At 47.9% G+C, this 21,584-nt stretch overlaps 1 protein-coding gene across 3 annotated transcripts in view; it reads left to right on the top strand.

The window, feature by feature from the left end:
- FBXL19 (F-box and leucine rich repeat protein 19) overlaps window positions 1–21,584 on the top strand; it is a 31,406-nt gene that overhangs the window by 3,414 nt on the left and 6,408 nt on the right. For 2 of the 3 annotated variants that reach the window (XM_063301434.1, XM_063301436.1), the window contains 10 exons: window positions 4,002–4,206; window positions 5,447–5,590; window positions 5,701–5,787; window positions 6,371–6,580; window positions 8,522–8,554; window positions 9,299–9,439; window positions 11,889–12,601; window positions 15,401–15,564; window positions 17,440–17,601; window positions 20,291–20,509. In XM_063301434.1, the coding sequence (XP_063157504.1) occupies window positions 4,033–4,206; window positions 5,447–5,590; window positions 5,701–5,787; window positions 6,371–6,580; window positions 8,522–8,554; window positions 9,299–9,439; window positions 11,889–12,601; window positions 15,401–15,564; window positions 17,440–17,601; window positions 20,291–20,509 (2,047 nt within the window). In that variant the 5' untranslated portion in view covers window positions 4,002–4,032. The remainder of the gene's footprint in view (window positions 1–4,001; window positions 4,207–5,446; window positions 5,591–5,700; window positions 5,788–6,370; window positions 6,581–8,521; window positions 8,555–9,298; window positions 9,440–11,888; window positions 12,602–15,400; window positions 15,565–17,439; window positions 17,602–20,290; window positions 20,510–21,584) is intronic. The other variant, XM_063301437.1, reaches the window with a different exon arrangement.

The raw sequence follows: 21,584 nt of genomic DNA, 5'->3' as shown, positions 1-21,584 counted from the left end.
TGCACTATCTCAATTTCCTGACACTTTCCTACAATTCCACCTTCAGCTTTCCTGCTGCACTTTCTTTTTCTGAAGGTAGCACTCAAGGTCTTATGTCTCTGTCGTCAGTCTAGACCAGTGTTTTTCAATCTCAGCTCTGTTAAGATATATGGACTTCAACTCCCAGCATGCTGGCTGGGGAATTCTGGGAGTGGAAGTCCACACATCTTAATGCTGCTGGGATTGAGAAACGCTGGTCCAGAATATCTCAGCTTCGTGTCTGATTTTTATATCTGTTTCACTCTTAAGCCCCCAGCTTGGCATGTCTGTGCCCCTGGAAAACTCCTTTTTAAAAAGTTGGTTCTGGGGACTTTGGGACATCGCTTACCCTTCTCAATTCGTGCAAGGAATTCCTTTTTTTAAAAAAAAAATTCTTTATATTGGCTCTCATAAGATTGAAACAACTGTTGCCAGGAATCTTCCTTTTTTCTGAAAGAGTCCTGTTTTGGATAACGACATCAAAATAGGATCTGCATCTCTCTAAACCGTTCTAAAGCGGTACAAAAAGCGGCTCTTTTTAATTCTTAGATTCTTGTCCCCTCTTTTTCCTCCTTCCTGTTTGTTGTGTCTAGGGAAAAATTGGCCTATTTTCTTTTTGACTCCTTCTATAAAACTGTGTCCGTGGGGGAATCTGTATCTCAAGGGCTATGAACAGTGGAATATCTATAAACCATGGTGTCTTTTGTTACTTAAGCAAGAGGAGAAGAGTAAAAGAGTCCCATCACTTCATTTAATATAATAGATCCATTGGGTAGCCTTAATTAAGTCCAACTTCTTTTTGATCCGCTGCAGCTTTATTATTATACAGGGCTTGTAATCTCTATGGGGTTATCTCTCTGAACTTCCTAATGCGGCGAGAGATGATGGCGTTAACTGCTTTATGTACCTGGCTCAAATCTAAACCCAAGTTATGGTGTGACTGCACCTATATCCTTAGTCTCTGGCAGACATAAATTTGAAACCAGATCCAACTTTCTAGCCATTCCAGAATCCCTCACAGAAAGCTGTTCTTATATCAGTCTTCCCCACCCTGAGCGTTTTGGAGGTGTGGGACTTCAGCTCCTGAAATTCACATTCACATGCTCTCATTTTTATCATAGTTTTGACACTCACTGCATGATACTGTTTTCCCCTTAGACTGTGCTTGTCCTTGGTTTTTGTTAAGGCTTTTCTTTTTCCCCTGTTCATACCCATTATTTGCATGATGCTTTTAATGAAGGTAGCAGGAGCTAGTTTGTAATCAGCTGCTGCTTATCATGATGGCTATATATTATATTCATTGTTATGTAATACAATTGCACCAAATCTTTTGCCCACAATGGAGCTGAAGATGCTGTGCATAAGGGGCTGTCAGAACCAAATATGCTTGGTTGCACCCATCATATGCACTTAAGACTGTGTCTCTAAAACTGGTAGCCCAGGAAAAAGAACTCCATTTTTTATTAAATTCATCTGAACTACCTACCGCTTCTCCACGGCCCCTTAAATTAAAAAATGGCGTGCCAGAATTTCCTCTAGGTGTGCAGAATGAATTATACAGAGGTTTTGTTTGGACGATGATGCCACCCGTTCAATCATGTCCAATTCTTGGCGATCCTGTGGACCAGCTCTCTCCACATTTTCCAATCTTGCATGGCTGTTTTAGTTGTTTATGCTCTGGCTGGTGTCAGCTTTGATGGTGTCTGGCCACTGTGTTTTTTTGGTGGCCTCGTTACCTTTTACTGCTGACCATTGTGAGCATAACTGCCTTTTCCAGTGCGTTTGATCGCATGCCATGGTCGAAATAAGTAAAGCGGAATTCTGTGATCTTGCCCACCAACGATATTTCTGGTTTTATACGCTCCAGTACTTGCTTGTTTGTCACCTTTGCTGACCAAGGTGTGCCCAGGAGCCTTCTCCAGCACCACAGCTTGAACAAGTTGATTTTCCTCCTGTCTAGTTTCTTCATGGTCCAACTTTTGCAACCAAAGGTAGCTATGGGAAACACGATAGCGTGGACTAATCTCCATTTAGTTGCCAGGCTGATGTCCTTGCTTCTCCATACTCGATTCATACTCATCATTGCTGTGGATGCAATTTTGGGGAAAACATGGTTGGATTTTATTCACCTCACCAGGGCAACAGAAGTTGCCATAGTATGTTCAGCTTTGGAGAACAGTACTTTAAATACCTGTCAAAAATCTATTTTCATTTTTGGCTTGTGTTTGTGACCATCATAATGCGGTTAATGTTTGCCTCCCTCTGTATTCTGGCTATATCCTAGTAGAGAAAATAGGCCATAAGCAAATCATTTTTTTTCTGTTCCAGCAAAAGTTTGTTCCCAAGACTTGAATAGGTTTTTGGGGGGCACAGTCGAAGAACCCTAGCCACACACAAAGTTTTGTTGTTGTTCTTGAGATGGAAAGTGTTTCTTTGTGCATGTTGAGACCTTCCTCCAGTGAATCTGGATAATTTCTCCTGTTGCAGAGGGGAATGAGCGTTGTATGTAATGGCACAAGGAATAGCCTACTCTGCTTTGGATTAATCAGTGTTACTCAAACTTGGCAACTTTAGGATATGTGGACTTCAACTCCCAGAATTCCACACACGTTAAAGATGCCAGGATTGAAAAACACTGGATTAAACGAATGTCCTTTTAAAGAACCATTGGCCAGCCCCAAGCTCTTTAACAAGGCTGGAGTTTTCACCTAGCTAAGCTCCTAAATTACCCATGGCTGGGGCAGCAGAGGGATTTTGTTTTGCTTTCCAGTGGTTCCTGCCTTGGAGCTCTTTGCATGAACCACTCTCTGTGTTCACACTGGCACTGGGCAACTCGTGCCCTTTGATCAACTGAAAACTTAAAAAAAAAATCCATTCAATTGTGTCCGATTCTCAGAGACTGCCTGGACAAATCCCTGCAGTTTTCTTGGCAAGATTTTCAGAAGTGGTTTGCCATTGCCTGCTTCCTAGGGCTAAGAGAGAGGAACTGGCTCAAGGTCACCCAGCTGGCTTTGTGCCTCAGGCAGAACTCACAGTCTCCCGGTTTCTAGCCTGATGCCTTAACCACTACATCAAACTGGCTCTTACTGAAAACTAGAGTAGCATTTGAAAGTCCAGCTGAATGGCCCGGTTGAGCTAAATCCAATGATCCTGATTTATATTCACCTAGATTTGGCTCTCTTTTCCTAGAACTAATTTTCTTGAATCAGTGTGCTAGTTTTTATCATTTTGCCTATTTTGTATGGGAATGTACTACTCATTTTGAACCATTCTTTTAAATAAAAAATTGGTGCAACGTTTCTTAACTTAAATTCATTTCACTGTGGTGTATTTTGATTTTTTTTTTCTCCCCAAAGTTTGTGATGGCTGCTCATGTTCTGCACTTGATTGCAGGACATTTTTCTCCCTGCATTATGTTCCCCCCACCTTCTGCATTTACAGGTAGTCCTCACTTAACAACCACACCTAGGACCAGAATTTAAGTTACTAAGTGAAGCAGTCATTAAGCGAATCCAACCCAATTTTATGACCTTTTCTGCAGCAGTCATTAAGCGAATCACCACAGGCATTAAGCAAACCACATGGTCGTTAAGCAAATAACACAGTTCCCCATTGATTTTGCTTGCCAGAAGTCTGCAGGAAAGGTTGAAAATGGCGATCATGTGACTGTGGGATGCTGTGACGGTCATAAATGCGAACCGGTTGCCAGGTGCCCAAATCGAGATCATGCGACTGCAGGGACACTGCAGCGGTCGTAAGTGTGAGGACCGGTCACAAGTTGCTTTTTTCAGCACTGCCGTAAGTCTGAACCAGCACTAAATGAATGGTTGTTAAGTGAGGACTGCCTGTATATGGGAATCTTGGTTCATTTGTATTGCATGTCCTTCTCCCACCTCCAACCTTTATTATCAGCCCCCTCTTCCCAATCTGGAGCCCATATTGACTTGCCTGGTTTGCCTCTTTTGCCTCTTTCCTCCTTGCAGCCCAGAGAGTAGCTGAAGCGGGACATAGCCAATGTCGTCCAGCAAAGGGGCAGGGGCTGGAGCTCGCCGGCGGCGGACGCGGTGCCGGAAGTGTAAAGCGTGCCTGCGGTCAGAGTGTGGGGAGTGCCATTTCTGTAAGGACATGAAGAAGTTTGGGGGGCCTGGACGCATGAAGCAGTCCTGCCTGCAGAGGCAGTGCACAGCGGTGAGTGAGAGAGGGTGGGGTGACCGATGCTCGTGGTGATGTCTGTGGTGGGTCTCTGTCTGAATGTACCATCTGGCTTTTCTACTCTGGTATGGCAGAGAGATCAACCTGGTGAAGTTTCACAGGAAGGAAGTCTCATCTGAAAGGGTACCAGTTTTGGATCCTTACGATGACAAAGAAAAATGCGCCCCAGATCCTCTCTGCCTCTTGCCTTCTAAATATTCCTGCTTCCTCAAATTGGAATAGAAAAGGAAAGGAAACAATGAAAAAGGGAAAGAATGCATGATATATTTCATCTCTAGCCTGTACTCAGGATGCAGGTAGTAGGAACTGCATATACAAGGGCTTCTTGGTAAGTTAAAGGAATAACTTTAGAAATCCAGGCTCGTGGGAAGTTAGTTTGCAGGAAGAGAGAGTTTCCACCAGTTTCCTTGACTTGCTAGTTTTTACAATAGTTCCCTTCTGCAGACTGATGTGGTTTAACACTGTGTATCTTTAGCTTTCTCTGCATGTTTCAAGCCTGTTGAGAGCTGCGGGTAAAGCCAGAGGAAAATAAGAGTTGTACTGCGCAAAGCGGATAAACAATCCACACCACACTGAAAAAGCTAGCGTGTTAGGGAGGTTTCCCACTTCACATGTTAGCTTTTTGTATGCAGGCATTTATTTGTTGAGTACACATAGGGGAATATTCCCACGTACCACTCCCCTTCCCTGACATGGTGCAGCCCAGAAACTGAGTCCTCAGAGGCCTTTTTTGCACGTTTGAATTTGTTCTGGAAAATCAGGTATAGGCCCCTCTGGTACCTGTGAGACAGAAGTCATGTTTCACCCATTAGGCTGCTGCAAGGCCCCATTCTGTTTCCTTTCCCATCTGGTCCTATTCCTTCCTATTGCTGTGTCCCATATTTCAAAATAAAGAGGCGCAAAATGTTTCACTTGGAAAATATTTTGAGCTGGGAGCTCCCTGTTCCGTGCTGCGTTAGAGCGCTTCCTATGAGACTAGAGCTGGAAACCGCCCTTTCCTTTGAATTTGTAATGTTTTAAGGGCAGCTTTATTGTCCCATCCTGGTAAACTTTGGGCAGGGGAGGGTTCGTTGCCAGTGTCCTGGCTGGCCACCCCTGAATCAGCTGACTCTAGGTAACTTCACCCAAGTGGTTGATGTCTGCTGCGGGTGGGAAGATCTCTCCTGCTTGGTTTCTTATTTCTTATGGCTCACCTCCCCGCTCTCTCTCATTGCAGCCAGTTCTACCTCACACGGCCGTGTGCCTGGTATGTGGGGAGGCCGGGAAAGAGGACACAGTGGAGGGTGAAGAGGAGAAGTTCAACCTGTCACTCATGGAGTGTACCATTTGCAATGAGATTGTGCATCCAGGCTGCTTGAAGGTGAGGGAGCTCAAAGAGGGAGGAAGAGAGGAGGGCCGTGGCACAGCCGCCACCGCCCCCCCCCAACAGTCCCACTCCCCCTTCACCCGCACTGGTCTTTCTCTTTGCAGATGGGAATCGCTGAAGGGGTCATCAACAATGAAATTCCAAACTGTTGGGAATGTCCCAAGTGCAAGAGAGAAGGCAAATCAATGAAAGTATGTGGTTTGGTGGGGGGCGACATAGAGAGGGGGGCTCAAAGAGTGTGTGGGGTAGAAGCCCCACAGAGTCATTTGCCCTGAAGCCATGGCTGGACAAGGGAAGTGGGAGGGGAGACACAGGAGGACCCATTTGTGTGTCCTGGAGTGTTTTCTTATTCCGTGCTCTAATTACTCTCATCCACATCCTGGACTGACACCCTCTTTCTGTAGTCCTCCCGATGAACAGTAATCCTCCATAGCCACTAATGGTGAGGACAGCCTCTCAGACCCCTCTGCCTAGGGTCTTTGCGCAGAACAATTCGGTTGTCTCTGTTTGGTGTGCTGTCCAGAAAATCCTGCTCTGGCACGCTTCTCTTTTCCTTGCCTCTGAGCAATTTTTTTCATGTCCTGAAAGCATTTGGGAGGATTGGCTAAGAGACAATTAGCTGGGTTAAGCCATCATGTGGCCCTTTGGTTTGGACTGAGTGTGCCCCGTGAAGGCATCCTCTTCTGGCTTATTCAGCAGAGGGGGGGGTCAAAAATGGCCAGCTACGCACAGTCTGTGAGCCTGTTTCTGCCTCTCTTCTGCCCACACTCTCAGGATTCAGGGGATGGCACAGGGAAGCGGCGTTCTGACAATGGCGAGGAAGGGGTCCGGTGGAAGCTGACTGATGAGCCTGCTCAGAACAAGAAGAAGTTGCCACCAGTGCCGCCTTTGCCCCCGCCACCTTCCGAGGAGAGTCAAGTCCAGACGGGTGCTCACAAGCGCAAGAAGGAGCTCCCAGCCCCCGAGACGGGACCCAAGAAGAAGGTGAATGGCCACTGACCGTGAAGCCCCACGCGTCTGCGAGTCTGAGAGCCTTCTCTTTCCTCCTCCTCCTCCTCTGGCTCCCTCGATCCAGCCCCGTTAGGCAAGCCTAAAACCCTCTTGACGTCTGAGATTGTTACTAGCCGTTTCTTCAGCCAGCCTGGGTATGTTGGCTAGAGATGATAGGAGGTGTCCTCCAGCTCACCCCATGGAACAGGGAAACTGCCATAAGAAGAGTCTTCCTAGACCAGCCTTCTCACTCTCTTGACCCTGGAGGAACCCTTGAAATATTTTCAGGCCTCGGGGAGCCCCTGTGCGTTCAGCCTCAACTATGGGCCGGAAGTTACAAAATTATTATATTCGTTTCATGGGTAGGCCTGCACTAAGAGTGTTCTTAAGCTAAAAATAAAGAATGGGACTTACCTCTTCAATGTGAAGTTGCCCAAATTTGAAATAATTTCTAAATAAATCGTGATCTCCCGGGAAAGCCCCAGGGACCTCTCACGGAACCCTGTGGTTTCACGGAACCCTGGTTGAGAAACCCTGTCCTAGATGATCCAAAGGTCCCGTTTCTTATGCCAGTCAGCCGAGGGCTCTCAGGAGACGCGCAAGAAGGGTATGAAAGCAGTCGTCAGGAAGGTGTTTGTTAGGCCCAACCTCCAGCACGGATTTCCATCCACTCCACCTCAGTCTGGCAACCTTGATTGCATTTTGTGGTGGTCCTTTCCATCACTTAATTCTCCATTGTGGCAAAGTTTTTTTTTTCCCTTTTTTTTTTGGTCTGTTTGGCTCTCTTCATCTCTTTCTGTCCTTTCCCATGCAGTCCAAGAATCCCCCACTTTTTTTACCCATCAGATCTGTGTCTGGTTGGCCCCTGGGCCACTGCAGTTGCATTGTCGACCCCGCTCCCCTCCCCAGAGTTCTTGACACCTCTAGTTTTTGTCCGAAATGTCCTTTGCTACATTTGAGAAGGCTAACAATGGGGACTTTGTCTGGATGGGATCTTCCACTGACAGTTGTTAGCTGATCCCAATTTAATTATCTTCCCTTGTTCGAACTGAGACTGTTAATTAGCAAAGCAGTTAAGGCTGTGCTTTTCTGCAAGGCTTTTGGGGGTGGATAGCATTTTTGCTGGGGGGCTGTTGGCTTGGCCAACAAAAGTTGTTATGCTATTGGTTGTTAACTGGTTTTATCAGTGCTTTTCTTGTTTTAGCATCGCAAACTGAGTAGGCAGCATACAAATAATTGTTAACAAATAACACTTGGGAACCTTGGCTACTCAGTTCGTGTTATACCCCAGTGAGTCACATGATGCTGATGGGGAGGGACTTGGGTCCATACCCATTGAGATCACATGGCTGGATCCTAATTTGGGGTCCCTGTACTACTACTTCCAAAGTTGATGATCAGATTAAACTTTCAGATTCTCTGAAGTCATCATAGTAACTACACCAGGGTTACACTTCCTCTTGCCTTATGAGTTTCTGCCTCTACCACAATGCATTATCCCAGTTTTTTCTCCTTGTAACAAACTGCACTTCTTTCCATTCCAGTTTTAAAGGTAGGAATCTCTGGATTAAGATTGTGCAAGTGCTGTGGACTTGAGGGCCACCCTGGGCTTTGTGCAGCGTGCTGAGGGTCACAGTCCAACAAAAATGGTGGGACCAGGACCCCAGTTTTCCAGGGTGTTTTGTCCCTTCCATTCTGGGAAAGCTCTGCCAACCCCAAAAAGGGTATTAGCGAGTCACATTTTTTTGCCTTTGCTCTAAATCCTTGGTTGGGGTTTTAGAGTGGAGAGACATTCTGGATCTCCGAACTTTTTAAGTGCTTAATTTGAGTTGAATCTCATCCCCAAATTCCTTACTTTTGATGTTGGAACAGGCTGCTTTAATTAACATGCTCTGGTCTAGAATTCTCACTGTCTTCTTTCGTTCTCTTTTCCAGTTAAAAGGTACCCGGGAAAAACATTTGAAAAAGGTGAGTGGTTTGGCTTTTCTCACCTGGCTGGATTTCATTATGCAAGAAGGGCCCATGGGTAAGGTGCCAAGGGGGACTGAAAACAAAACGGAGGAAGAATCTCCCAGGCTCATCACTTAGCAGGCCATAGGCCCACCTGGGGATCCTCTGTCCTCCAGCAGTGTGGCTCACAAGACCACTTACACTAGATGTGCCTAGATCAGCTCTGCACTCGCACAACCTTCAGTGCTGGGGATATTAAGAGCAGGTGTTAAGTACGTCTGGAGGCTGAGGAAGACTGCAGTATGGTGTGGTTCTCAGTCTTTTCCCACAGGCGGATCATTGCCACAGTGACATTTTCCCTCACCTCATGGCACCCATGAGGCCCTCCCATTCTATGTACTTACTTATTTATTAAGTAATGGCTGAAATCTCATTGCCAATTCTTGCAAAACTCTGGCCATTTCCCAAGATTTGAGTCATAAAAAAATGTATTTTTATTTTGGCGCTTGCATCAGAAGCTATCTGCACAGCCCTCATGGGCCATCAGGGGTCCCTTGACTCCATCTTGGGCACCGTTGCAGGGTGGAACGCTGAGCCCTCTTTGGCAGCTGCTGCGCCAAGCTTTGCCAACAGGCTGATGGAATGCCATGCTCTTAAAAAAAGCAACTGCGTGTAAGAAGCTGACTGGCGCCTCTCGCTCATTCTTCCACTTGCCCCTTTCCTTCCACCATCCCACTTGATTGACGCCTCTGTTTTTTTCAGGGCACTGAGCAACCCCTTGATGGAAACAAGTTGGACTCCATGCAGACCTGGAGCCGCATGGGCAGCGGTGACTTCGAGGTGAAGGGCGCCATCTCCCACCCGTCAATTCACCTGAGCCAGATCACAGCCAGTGACTTAGAGGTGAGCAGGGAGGGGACCAGCCTGCACCCCAGGGACAAATTGTTCCCTAAGACCTCGGCAGAGCCTGGGGCAAGAGGCGTTGGCTGCGTTCACACATTGCTCTAAGCCACAATCCGATTCGTTTTGCATGGGCAGACCAAGTCATGCAAACCCAACCAGAGAAGGTTTCTGAAAACAATGGTAGTTTTAGTTAATTGATTGAACTGATTAATAAATTTAAAAGCACTTCTTAACCTGGAGAACTGGGGATGCAGCTCAGCCACTTGACTGTGTCACCAGAAAGGAAAAGTTTGGGCTTATGTGTGACAGGGAGTAGGATGGGAACAGGGGAAAGAGCAGGTGTGGACCGCTAGCATTCTCCCAAATTGCCCCCTCCCCCCCCGCAAATGACTACTTGGCTGCTAAGCTGTGTTGCCTTCAGTGTTGGGGGTGCAGGCGTCCCTGTGCCCCTGGCCCACCTCTGGTCAGTCCTTGCCTTGCACCACGTAAGAGTTTGTGTCTGGCCCCCCAGGGTTTGCTCTCAGAACTGATTCAAAAGAGGGGTTGGTGGTCTCTGCTCAGAGTTGCCCTCTATTGCTGCTCCTCACCCTTGGCTGGCATGGCGGGGGCGCTGCTGTTTCCCTTTCAGGCCTGCTTAGCTTCGTTGGGTCACATTGCCTGGTTTCGGCTTAGCCTCTTGGGGGCCCCAGCTGTTTTGTCAGTTGTAATTGGTGGCAGGGGCAGGCAATCTTTTGGTGGCCCAAGGCTGTGCATGTGTGTGTGTGTGTGTGTGTGTGTGTGTGTGTGTGATGGAGACAAAGTGGGCGAATCCACATCATTCGTGTGGGCAGAGCCGGTTTGGGGGATCTTGTTTGTTTTTTTACTTGCCAGCTCTTTCGGACATTGCGCTATAGCCTGCATGTCTTTCCCACATGAAAATGTGGGTTTGAAGGCTGCTGGCTCTCCACTTCCGGTTTGTGGCTTAATAGGTTTGTGAACCCATCCAGCTGTGGTTTGTTTCACCAATCCGTCAAGAGTGCAGGGCGTGATTCCAGTGACTATCCTAGATTCACACACCCCGGTCCCAGTGCTTCCACAGTGCCCTCACATGCCACATTCTGAGCAAGAGACTAGACCAGTGGTTCAAACGTGTCTCTCTGTTGCTTAGATGGCTTTCAGTGGGGTGTTGGTTTTTCATGCTCTGCTCACACTTTTCTTGGGCTGCTAGATGGAGCTGTAGCCACATAACATGGGCCCTTTGTAGCACTAGCCATTGCAGAAGTGGGAAGATTGGATGCTGTGATGAGCCCGTTTCTCAGGCTCTTGCCAGCATCCCTCCCGAACAATCTCAGGTGGGTGCAGATGCACCAGACGGGAAAGGCCTGCTCTCCTTCTTGAAGGCCACCATGGATGTAAGCATTTTAGTCTGTAGGAGAACAGCGTGATTAACTGATCTTTTACATGTTTTTGATTTATAGTTTCTACCATCACAGATCCTTCAGGCAGGCAGTAACATATAGAAAACATTTTTAAAAACCCTAATTCATGGCCTTCATTTTTTTCATGTCTGCTGTCAGTTTTAACAGTTGCCACTGCTTCTATAAGGTGAGCTCTGGTGAGTTCCTGGCAGTTTTGCTGATTTCAAGGTTACCTTTCCTTTACCTTTCAACCATATGTTTCCCTTACAGATAATTGCCTTTAAAATACGTATTGTCAGATATAACCAAAATGGACAGGATTCTCTGCCAAAGAACCTAACTGTTAGGGAGATTCACAGAGGACCTGGCATCCTCCCACTGCGTGGTTTCCAGGCTTTTGAGACCTTAATACATCTAAAGTAGCATTTTTTGCATCCAGACACATCGACAGCTAGCTAACATCCAAGGGAGAAGCTGCTATGTATTCTGACCAGCCAGAATTTCAAAATGCTTTTTGTTGGGCGATCCCAAAGACAGCACATCTGTAGTGACCTAGTCAGGACATTATCTAGGCATGAACCATGGCTGGCCCCTTTAGGGACCTGACCAAAGGGCGCATTCTTCTCATCCTGGGAAATTTTATTTATAGAGTACATCGATACCCTGCTGTTCCTGTCAACACAAAAATCAAAGGCAGTGTCGATGAGGCGTGGCTGGAGTGCAGTGGTGTTGTCTTTTTCATGTTTTCCAGGGAAGGGAATGTGGTTTATATGAGCAAGTAAAGGTGTAGGGATCATCAAGGTATCTCACCTTAAGAGTCCAAATGCCTAGTTTTAAGTTTGGTGATCACTTTAAGGACAAAATCTTTCAGGAGGAGGATTGAAAACAGTACAAGTCGCTTCCCCATCCTGGTGCTCTCCTCCCGCCAAGATGGCTGTGGCTTTATTGGTGCAGCCAGTCGCGAGGAGGACATGAGCTTGGAAAAGGCCAAATTAAGCAGTTCTGTAATAGGTTGTGAAGCCTTTGACCGCAGCTCCTTCCTTTCCTGCCAGAAACCAAAGGGGCCTCCTGGGCCTTTGGAGCCCTCTGCCCAGACAGACAAGTCCCATCAGCGGGAGAAACTGGAGCGCTTCAAGCAGATGTGCCAGATGTTGGAGCGGGTGAAGAACAGCAGCAGTTCCAGCTCCAGTTCGGACTCGGACTCTGACACGGATTCCCGGGGCTCCGACGGTTCCAGCGGAGGGGTGTCGAGCCGAGCCAACTCCCCGGCCACCCGTTCCCAGCGCTTGGCTGCCCTGGGCTTCAGTGCCAGTGAGGAGGAGGAGGAAGAGGAGGAGGAGGACGAAGAGGAGGGTGGGCGGCGTAACGGCAGCTCCGAGACGACGCGTAATGGCAAGCAGCCCAAAGCTCGGAACTCTCAGGAGAAAGAAAACAATCACCGCCCGTCCAGCAGGGGGAGTGAACGGGCCAAGCAGCAGGCAGGGGGCCGCAAGGCTGGCCGGCCTGCTGGACAGACAGGGCTCCGCATGGTAGCCCGGACTCAGTTTCTTAACTGGCCTCTGGTGCCGTCCCCTCCCAAGCCCCTGCTGCAGCTGGAGAGGCACGTGATCCGGCCTCCCCCTGACAGCCCCGAACCTGACTCCCTGCCCTTGGACAGCGGCTCTGACCACATTGTGCAGCGGGACATTTGGTTGGCCGTCTTCCAATACCTCAGCTATCGGGAGCTCTGCGTCTGCATGAGGGTGTGCCGGACGTGGAGCCGTTGGTGAGTGAGGGGGCGGGCGGGCAGAGAGGTGACCGGGCAACCTAGAGAAGTAATGGGGGGACTGGAGGCTCTATGTTGTTCAACCAGTGTTTCCAAACCTTAGCGACTTTAAGATGCGTGGACTTCAACTCCCAGAATTCCCCAGCCGGCCATGCCAGCTGGGGAATTCTGGGAGTTAAAATTCACGCATCTTAAAATCGCCCCGGTTGAGGAACATAGGTAAAGGTAAAGGTTTCCCTTGACGTAAAGTCCAGTCGAATCCGACTCTAGGGGGCGGTGCTCATCTCCGTTTCTAAGCCTTGGAGCCGGCGTTGTCATAGACACTTCCGGGTCATGTGGCCAGCATGACTCACGGAACGCCGTTACCTTCCCGCCGAAGCGGTACCTATTGATCTACTCACATTTGCATGTTTTCGAACTGCTAGGTGAGCAGGAGCTGGGACGAGCAACGGGAGCTCACCCCGCCGCGCGGTTTCGAACCGCCGACCTTCCGATCGACAGCTCAGCGGTTTAACCCGCAGCGCCACCGCGTCCCATAGTGTTAGACTAATAAGGGAGAAGAGGCTGTGGGATAAAATGTGGCGGCTGCCTTGTGGCCCATTTCCTTGCAATGAACATCAAAACTCAGGGCTATCCTGAGGCACTTTGTTTGGCAAAGATGGAGAGAGGAGCTGGACGTTCAGCAAGCACGTTCTGTGACTGAAGAGGAGAGGAGGGAGAAAAATGGCAAGTTACCCAGGAATCTATGATGATGCCAACTGTTAATAACAATAAAAACTTGTCATGGCAATCAATGTGGTGCATACAGAGGGAGAATTTATATGCACCAGGGATTCCTGCGCTGTACATCTCTGCGTGCACTCACTGAGCTGTTCTGTGCATCGTGTCACCTGTGATCTTCAGCAGCCTCCTCCCTAAAAGTCAGGAAATTGCCCCTTATTCATGCATAGCAGTTTTCATGTGGAGTGAGTTCTTTCATATGGAGAAACTATAGGTAGCCTTTGCTTAACCATTCATTTGGTGACATTTTGGACTTAGGATGGTACTGAAAAAACGGCTTGCAACCGGTCCTCACACTTATGACCATCGCAGCATCCCTGCAGTCACGTGATCGTGATATGGGTGCTTGGCAACCGATCCACATTTATGACTGTTGCAGTGTCCCATGGTCATGTGGTCACCATTTTTCATCTTCCTGGCTGGCTTCTGCAAGCAAAATCAATGGGGAACTGTGTGATTCACTTAATGACCATGTGGCTTGCTTAAGGACCACCGCAAAAGTCATGAAATCGGGTCAGATTTGCTTAATGACTGCTTCGCTTAGCAACTGAAATTCTGGTCCCAGTTGTGATTGTTAAGCGAGGACTACCTGTACCATGTGCAAACAGCATACCAAGTGTGAAGTCTCCTAATGGGGTTTCCTGTGTTACCTATACAGTATGTCGTTAAAGACAAATGCTTCTGCTCCAACTTATCTCAAAACTGTCGTACATAGATAAATGCAGTCATTTATGTGCCTGCTTCTGAATAACTTTGAGCTACCTCGGAATATAGTATGACTATGAATGAATCAAAGCTTTAATTGAGGGACATATAACTTTTATGCAGAGGGCCATATTTGGATTTTGAGTAGCACATCAGAGATCATATTCCCCAATAGTAGATGGGGCCAGGGCAAAAGTTAGTTTTGATTTATTTATCATGGATGATTTATTTTATATATTTTATTAGATTTATATAACCACCCATCTCAAATACATGACTCTGGGAGGCTAACAACATTAAAAATAGGTAAAATAAAACACACAGCAGCTGGGCCAAAATCACAAAAAATGCTATTAACGCAACCAAGAAACTGCCACTGCCACACACACCCAAGAAATAAAATCCAAAGCTGCCTTGATAGGTTGAACAAATCTACTGAAAAGTATCAGTGTGAAATTTAACCGAAAAAGGTATAAAGTTGTTGTAATGGTTGCCTACTCCAATATACTCAGTCTCACAAGCCCGAGCTTTAAGATAACTGATTTATTAAAGGAATAGTGTGCAGATACAGACAAAGCTGAGGATAAACCAAAAGCGCACTTCAGAAAGGAACAAACAAATGCACAGGGGTGGGAGGGAGGATACCTGGCTTGGTAACGTTACTTGTAAGAGAGATTTTGGAATACGAGCCAGCAGGGAGATGCAGCTGCAAAAAAGACAAATGCAGTTTTGGGTTGCATTAGTAGAAGAAGTGTTTCCAGATCATAGGAAGCAATCGTTTTCCTTTATCCTGCTTCGTTCAGACTCTACTTTGAACACCGTGTCTAGTTTGGGGAACCACGCTTCAACAATGATTCCAAGAGCAGCAAACATTTTCAGGGGACTAGTAACTAAGTCCTCTAGAGAGAGGCTGATAAATCCGGATATGGTTAGCCTTCGCTAAAGATAACCCAGAGGGGATATGACAGCATTCTTCAAGTACCTGAAAAGCTGTCACATAGAAGAAAGTCAAAACCTTCCAGAGTACCAGACACAGAATAACGGATTTAAGTTATAAGATGGCAGATTTCAATTAATTGTTAGAAAAAATTTCCTAACAATAAAAGCAGTTCAGTGGAAGCAGCCACCCACAGAAGTGGTGGGCGACCTTCACAGCATGCATTCAAGTGGAGGCTGGACCGCCATCTGTCTGGGCTGCTTTCATTGGGATTCCTGCACTGAGAAGTTAGAAATAATCCTTTCCAGCGCTGTGCTTCCATGATTCTGGGGCTTAGTGACCACTGTCTCCTTTTTGCTGGACATCGCTCCTATCAGGTGCTGTGACAAGCGGCTTTGGACGCACATTGACTTGAGCCATCGGAAATCTATCACTCCCTCCATGCTGAGTGGTATCATTCGCCGACAACCAGCCAGTCTTGATCTGAGCTGGACCAACATCTCCAAGAAGCAGCTAATGTGGCTCCTGAACAGGTTGCAAGGTATTTGGGGGATGAATGGGGGGGGGGCCTTAGGGGAGAGGGATGGTGGTAGCCAGTACTTCCTTATTTGGAGCATTTATATCGATATACTACTAAAACTCTGGTGTTTGTTTGATACTTGTAACCTTTAGCTGGGCGAAACGGTGCATCACAGGCCAACCATGTTTGAACCGAGGTACCTCAAACGGGCTAACTTACAGAATGTGTCCAAAATCTGGGATCCATGACTCCCGTGGAATAGAAATTTGGCAAATTTTATTAAACATTTCATGACATAATACAAAACGCCATAAAGCATTTCCTGTGGTCAACTGCTGATGTTTGATTGGGCTACACAGCTCAACATGGGCTACTTTCAAGGCAGATACATCTCTGAATGTCTCCCTGAATTTTTAAGAACTTTTCCCGTACGTTAGAAGCTCTGCCATTGTTGAAGGCATTGAGGAATCTGGTAAGGAAATATCTCTGAAACGATGACCCAGTGGGTTGCAGGTTGTCTAGTTTTATTTACAAATCCAGTTGTTCAAGGGTTTGACAGTACGGCTTCTACAAAGCTCCCAGATGCCACCCAGAGATGGGTAGCCACTCATTAAAAAAAAAAAAAAAGTGGCCAAAATCACTTACAAAGCCAAATCTCAGCAGATCAGATTTCAACATTTTAAATTCCATTTGGCACAAGGATGTGTTTGAATCAAGAAATGTAAATTCCAAAGGTTATTCCAGAGCAACCTTTCTCAACTTTTTGACCCTGGAGGAACCCTTGAAATATTTTTCAGGCCTTGGGGAGCCCCTGCACATTCAGGCTCAAATATAGGCCAGACGTTACAAAATTATTATATTCGTTTCATGTGTAGGCCTGTATATATGCATTGACAGTGTTCTTAAACTAAAAATAAAGAATGAAACTTACCTTTTTAATGTGAAGTTGCCGGAATTTGAAATATTTTTTTTAAGAAATCGTGATCTCCCAGGGAATCCCTAGTGACCTCTTGTGGAACCCTGGTTGAGAAACCCTGTTCCAGGGTATTCATGCTGCATATTTATCTAGGAAAAGTGAATCAAGTTGCCTTGCTTAAACCTGAACAAAGTCCTCAAGGCTCCCTTTCTGGAAGTTGGCTTAACCCTTTAGGATTGAGGCATTGTGGAATGAGATTTTTCAAGGTTTGGAGACCTTGTACTTTGTGTTAATCTGGAAGTAGGAAAAGGTGATTAAATAGTTTAGGCAAAGGACAAGGGACAGACAGCCAGAATTTCTAGGCACAGAAAAGTCTTAATCTGAAATAAATTCAAGAAGCAAAGAGCCTGTGCCAGCCTAATTTCCACTGCACTGATGACCCTGGGCTGCACGATACCAGTTCGAATTGCAGGTGGTAGTGGTGGCCATATACAAGAATGCTACTGCTTTTCTGCATGTGGCAAAAACCACAATCAAGAATCTTAAGCTTCCTATGTGGACAGGAAAGGTTTTATAAGGTGTAGTGCTGAACCCGGTGATTTCTTCCGCTTGCATCCTCAACTCCTAGAGTCGAGGCAGGGATGTGGCACTTGGCTAAGAGCCTGGTCTTGACGCAGGCCAGGCAGTTCAGTTGTGGGGAGGGGTGGAATTCGAGGATGAGAGCGAGCAGGACAGCCATCTTGCTTTGTGGGGAAAAGAAGAGGATTAGCCTGCAAGTAAGAGGGGAGGAACACTCCAGGGAACTTCATATAGGACAGGATGTGACCTGGGAGCCAGAAACCAGAGCTTTGGGGAAGAATAGGGAGCTCCTGATGGGAATACAGAGGAAGGCATCATTGGGTCCTTCAGAAGCAGAGGGGAACGGCTTGTTTGTGGGGTTCTCTTTTCACCTGCTTAACATTGTCTTCTCCTCCCAACAGGCCTTAAGGAGCTCATCCTAACGGGCTGCTCTTGGTGCTCCGTGTCAGCACTCAGCACAGCCAACTTCCCCTCCCTACAGCTCCTAGATTTGCGCTGGATTGAGGACGTCAAGGACTCTCATCTCCGCGAGCTGCTCTTGCCTGCCACAGATGCCAAGCCTGGTAAACCTGCGTGTACCGGAGGGAAAGGTCACTAGGACAGACAGCAGTCAGAGGACAGGACAAGCTTTGCCGTCTTTTCTTCCCAGCCCAAGGGAGTGGAAAAACCCACAGGGCAATGGTCATCCATCCGTACCCTCCGGCACCCTTTACCTCCCCCCACCCCCAAAGTAAAGACGTTTCTTAAAGCCCTTAGGTGTAAAAATGGCTGAAATCTTGTGAGGTGTTGACCTCACTGCATAACATCTCCCAAGGCTTTGCCAGTCTTTAAAAGCAATTTTGGAGGCAGGCTAAATGTAGACCTCTAGAAAAATTGCCAGTGCCTGCTCTGAGCTGTCAGACATGGGCTGTATTCAAACAACCCACTGAGTTGCAAACTAGCCGTTCCCATTTTAACCCATCCTGTCACACAAACTCAACCCACGGGGGCAGCTTATGATTCAAAGTATGCCGTGGGCCCCCGTATTCCGTTGTTGGCTACTGTAAAGTCAGAAGGGACGACAGGGATCATCTGGTCAAGCAACAACCAGTTAAACCATCCATGGGAGGTGCCTGTCCAGCCTCTTCTTAAAAAGCTCTAGAGATGGAAAACCCACAATATCTGTAGGTAGATTCATCCGCTGTTGTACATATCTTACTGCCAGCTTGTTTTTCCTTGTATTTAGGCAAAACCTAGATAAGTGCAACTTATGCCCATTATTTCTGGTCCTGGGTTCTGTGAGCATGGAAAACTGGTAATGGAGGAAACGGAAACTAAATCAGCTTTGACTATGCATGTTCTGTGAAGTTGTGGCTCCTTGACCTGTCCTTCTCTGACTATTTCTTAAAGTACCTGCTTCCTCGGACAGGAAGAGTACCGCAGAGCATTAGCGTCTTTGGTTAGGTAACTGATGACCGTCGGCCCAGATCCGCACCCAGCAGCCTTTTACGGCAACTCCCTAGAAGGGCAAGGAATGGCAGAGCAGGCAGGTTGATGCTCTGTGCTTGGGAAAGGGCTGTGTGTTTGGGTTATCTTGAGCTAAATAGGGACATTAAGCTTCCCGAAGGGTTAACTCTCATGTTCCAGGGCTTAATTCTTCCCCCTTCCCAAAATGCATCCCCAAAAGTTACTGTTTCTGCTGCCAGTTTTTTCTAGCCTGGGCAGCCTCTGGAGTAAGTTGTTCTAACCAGGAGCATTTTGGCACAGGCCCGTGTTCAGGCTACACTGCCTTTCCTGGAAACGTGGATTTTCTTTCAGAAAATGGAGGACGTGATTAGGAGAGGGCTCTTGTTCAGAGCACACTTAACTTACAGGCGCAGAGCTGCGACTGCAGTGGGTTCCCTTCCTCGCCCACAAAGCTCTTAGGTTTTATGACAGCCTTGGGATGTCCTTCGTGGGTGTGGAACTTGAATGCCTGGGATGGGGGGCAGGAGGGCGTATGGTCCAGAGCTGGCGGTACCATCTTTGATGTAGAGTTGCGCCCCTTTTCTGCTCCCCTGCTAGAACCACAGAAGGGGTTTCATTGCTTGAAACCTGTGAATATGGTGAAAAAATAAAGCCGAGAAAAGCTTTGAATAGGTGCATCTTGGCAAATTTTCAACCACAGCTCCCCTTCGAAGCTTGGCAAAACAGGTTGGTCTCTCACTCTGGCAGTCTGGTGAGGCACCCGTATTGCTCCAGAGCCCCCTCCTGCAGCGGTCACGCAACAGAAGTAGTCTGAGCCCTGCAGGAGAGGGCTGAGAGTGGTTTTGCGGTGCTGGCCAGTGGCCTCCCAGGCTGCGTGGCTCCAGGCAGCTGCTGGGCCATCCTGCTGTGTGTGCTGAAGCTGCTAAGCCCAGGGCTTCCTCACCTAGCAGCAGCTGCCCAGTCTAAGAGACCTCTCTGCACACAAAGGCTTGGCGCTCACCACCTCTCGCCTAGGCTTGCCCACCATCCCCACCCCAGCTATCCTGCCTGAGAGATCCCTCAGCTCGTGTAGGAAGCTTTGGGTGTGCTGCAGGTTGCCCAGTCTGAACTCTTGGTACATAAACTGGGGTGTCCCAGGCTGAGCGCTGCAGATCCTGCTGCATGCATGTCCAGGGCACCAAGCCCAGGGTCCGCTTCACCTGCACTGAGGAGCTTTCAAGTTTGGGCTGCTGCAGAACAGCCTCTAATGCTGCGAGTGCTGGAAGTGCCTGCCCTGAAACTCCCTCAGCACACGGGGGATCCCACCCTCCCTGTGGCTGGGGGAGGCAGCTGGACATAAAATCTCCTTTCACAGCCCTCCTGCAGGGAAGAGGTGGGCAACCCAAAAGGGCTGAAAGGTGTGGGAGAAGGCAAGGAGGGTCCTTCCCTGCACTGCTGGTTGAGTGCTTTCAGGCTGGGCAGCTCCAGCAAATGCAATGGGCCCTGGAGATCCCTAGCCCGGAGCCCTGGCAGGGCCCTGCAGATCATCATGGACAATCCCAAAGCCGTTCTGCCAGGAAGCAGTTTGAGGGCACCCAGCATGCCTGGTTGGGGGGAGCCGGGTGGCCTCTTTGCCTCAGCAAAGAAAATCCAATCAACTCCACGGTCTGAGTTGCTCCAGTGAGACAAACGTATGTCATTCTGCCCAAGCCTGGTAAATACCCTTCCAAAGCCCTGTGACTGCTGCCATTTAGGGCAGCCAGAGCCAAGCCGAGGTCCTGCCTCGTCCAGCGAGGCTCACTCCCCTCTCTTTTCCTGCCCCGCTAGGCCAGACGGACAGCCGGGGCCGACTCCAGAATGTCTCTGAACTGCGGCTTTCCGGTCTGGACATCACAGACGCGTCTCTGCGCTTGGTAATCCGGCACACCCCTCAGCTTGCCAAACTGGACCTGAGCCACTGCAACCATGTAGGTGACCAGTCTGTTAACCTGCTGACCGCTGCTAATTCTCCACTCCGAGAGACCCTCGCTGAACTCAACCTCACCGGTGAGTTGAATCCCTGCTGGTGATTCCGCCTCTCCTGCTTGACCAGGCACCAAAATGATGCAGCCTCCTGAGAGAAGAACAGCGTAGTGGTTAAGCGTTGAACCCAGATGGGTGTAATTTTATAGCAGCCTGTATTTTACATCACGTGACATCACCCAGCCCAGCATTGCTCAACCTTTTTTCTCCTGTGGCCCCTTGTCCAGGTCCCATTACCAGATATGGACTTGGGACAGTAAACTGGTGCGTTTTCTGGCATCAGCAATTGTAATGGAATGGGAGAATGACCTTGGAAGATGGGGGAAGAGATGCTGCCTAGGGAACGATCAGATAAAAGAGGGAGGAATCCGCAACTGAGAGAAAGAAACTTAGAAAGGACCCTCCGTAAGTGGATAGGCAGTAAATAGGGACAGTGGGAGATTTGTACGTTCAGATTTGCAAGATTCTGTCAACGTAGCCTTACAATAAAGAAGAATTAGTTCATCTGGTTGTGTTTCCTGTCCTGTTTACCTGGGAGGGCTGACAGCAAGACAGTATTTGCAGTATAATATGCTTTGCTGTTCGGCGGCCCTCTTGGCACGTGCCGAGGCACCCGGTTAACATGTTTTTCACCTGTGGTCCCCTTGAAATATCCTATGCCCCCCCCCCCAGTTGAGAACTTCCAATCTAACCGACTTTGGCTGATCTAGAATAAGCTAAGCAGGGGTCGGGCCTGGTTAGCATCTGGATGAAAGGCCACTAGGAAACCTCAAGACTATAAACTAGGCTGGGAAATTGAAAAAATATCCCAGAAGAAGGCAACAGCAGAGCATTTCTGCATTGTTGCCAAGGAAACGACATCAGTGTGTCTGTGTAAAGCTGTGGTTGACTTGAAGGAGGCTTTACATGTGTGTTAATTATTATGATGACCAACCTTACTCTGCCTGAACACTGGCAAATGTTGCTCTGGAATAGCCTTCCCAAACATGGTCACCCTCCGGAGATATGTGCTACAACTCCCAGAATTCCACTGTTATGGAAGGTGCTAGGTTGGGTTAGCTGCTCCAGAAGAGGATGGAAAAGAGCAAAGGAGTCAGAG

Source organism: Candoia aspera, chromosome 4 (assembly GCF_035149785.1).
Source record: "Candoia aspera isolate rCanAsp1 chromosome 4, rCanAsp1.hap2, whole genome shotgun sequence".
Classification (NCBI taxonomy): domain Eukaryota; kingdom Metazoa; phylum Chordata; class Lepidosauria; order Squamata; family Boidae; genus Candoia; species Candoia aspera.
The sequence above is the reverse complement of the archived record's forward strand: the minus strand, read 5'-3'. Positions and strand labels throughout refer to the sequence as shown.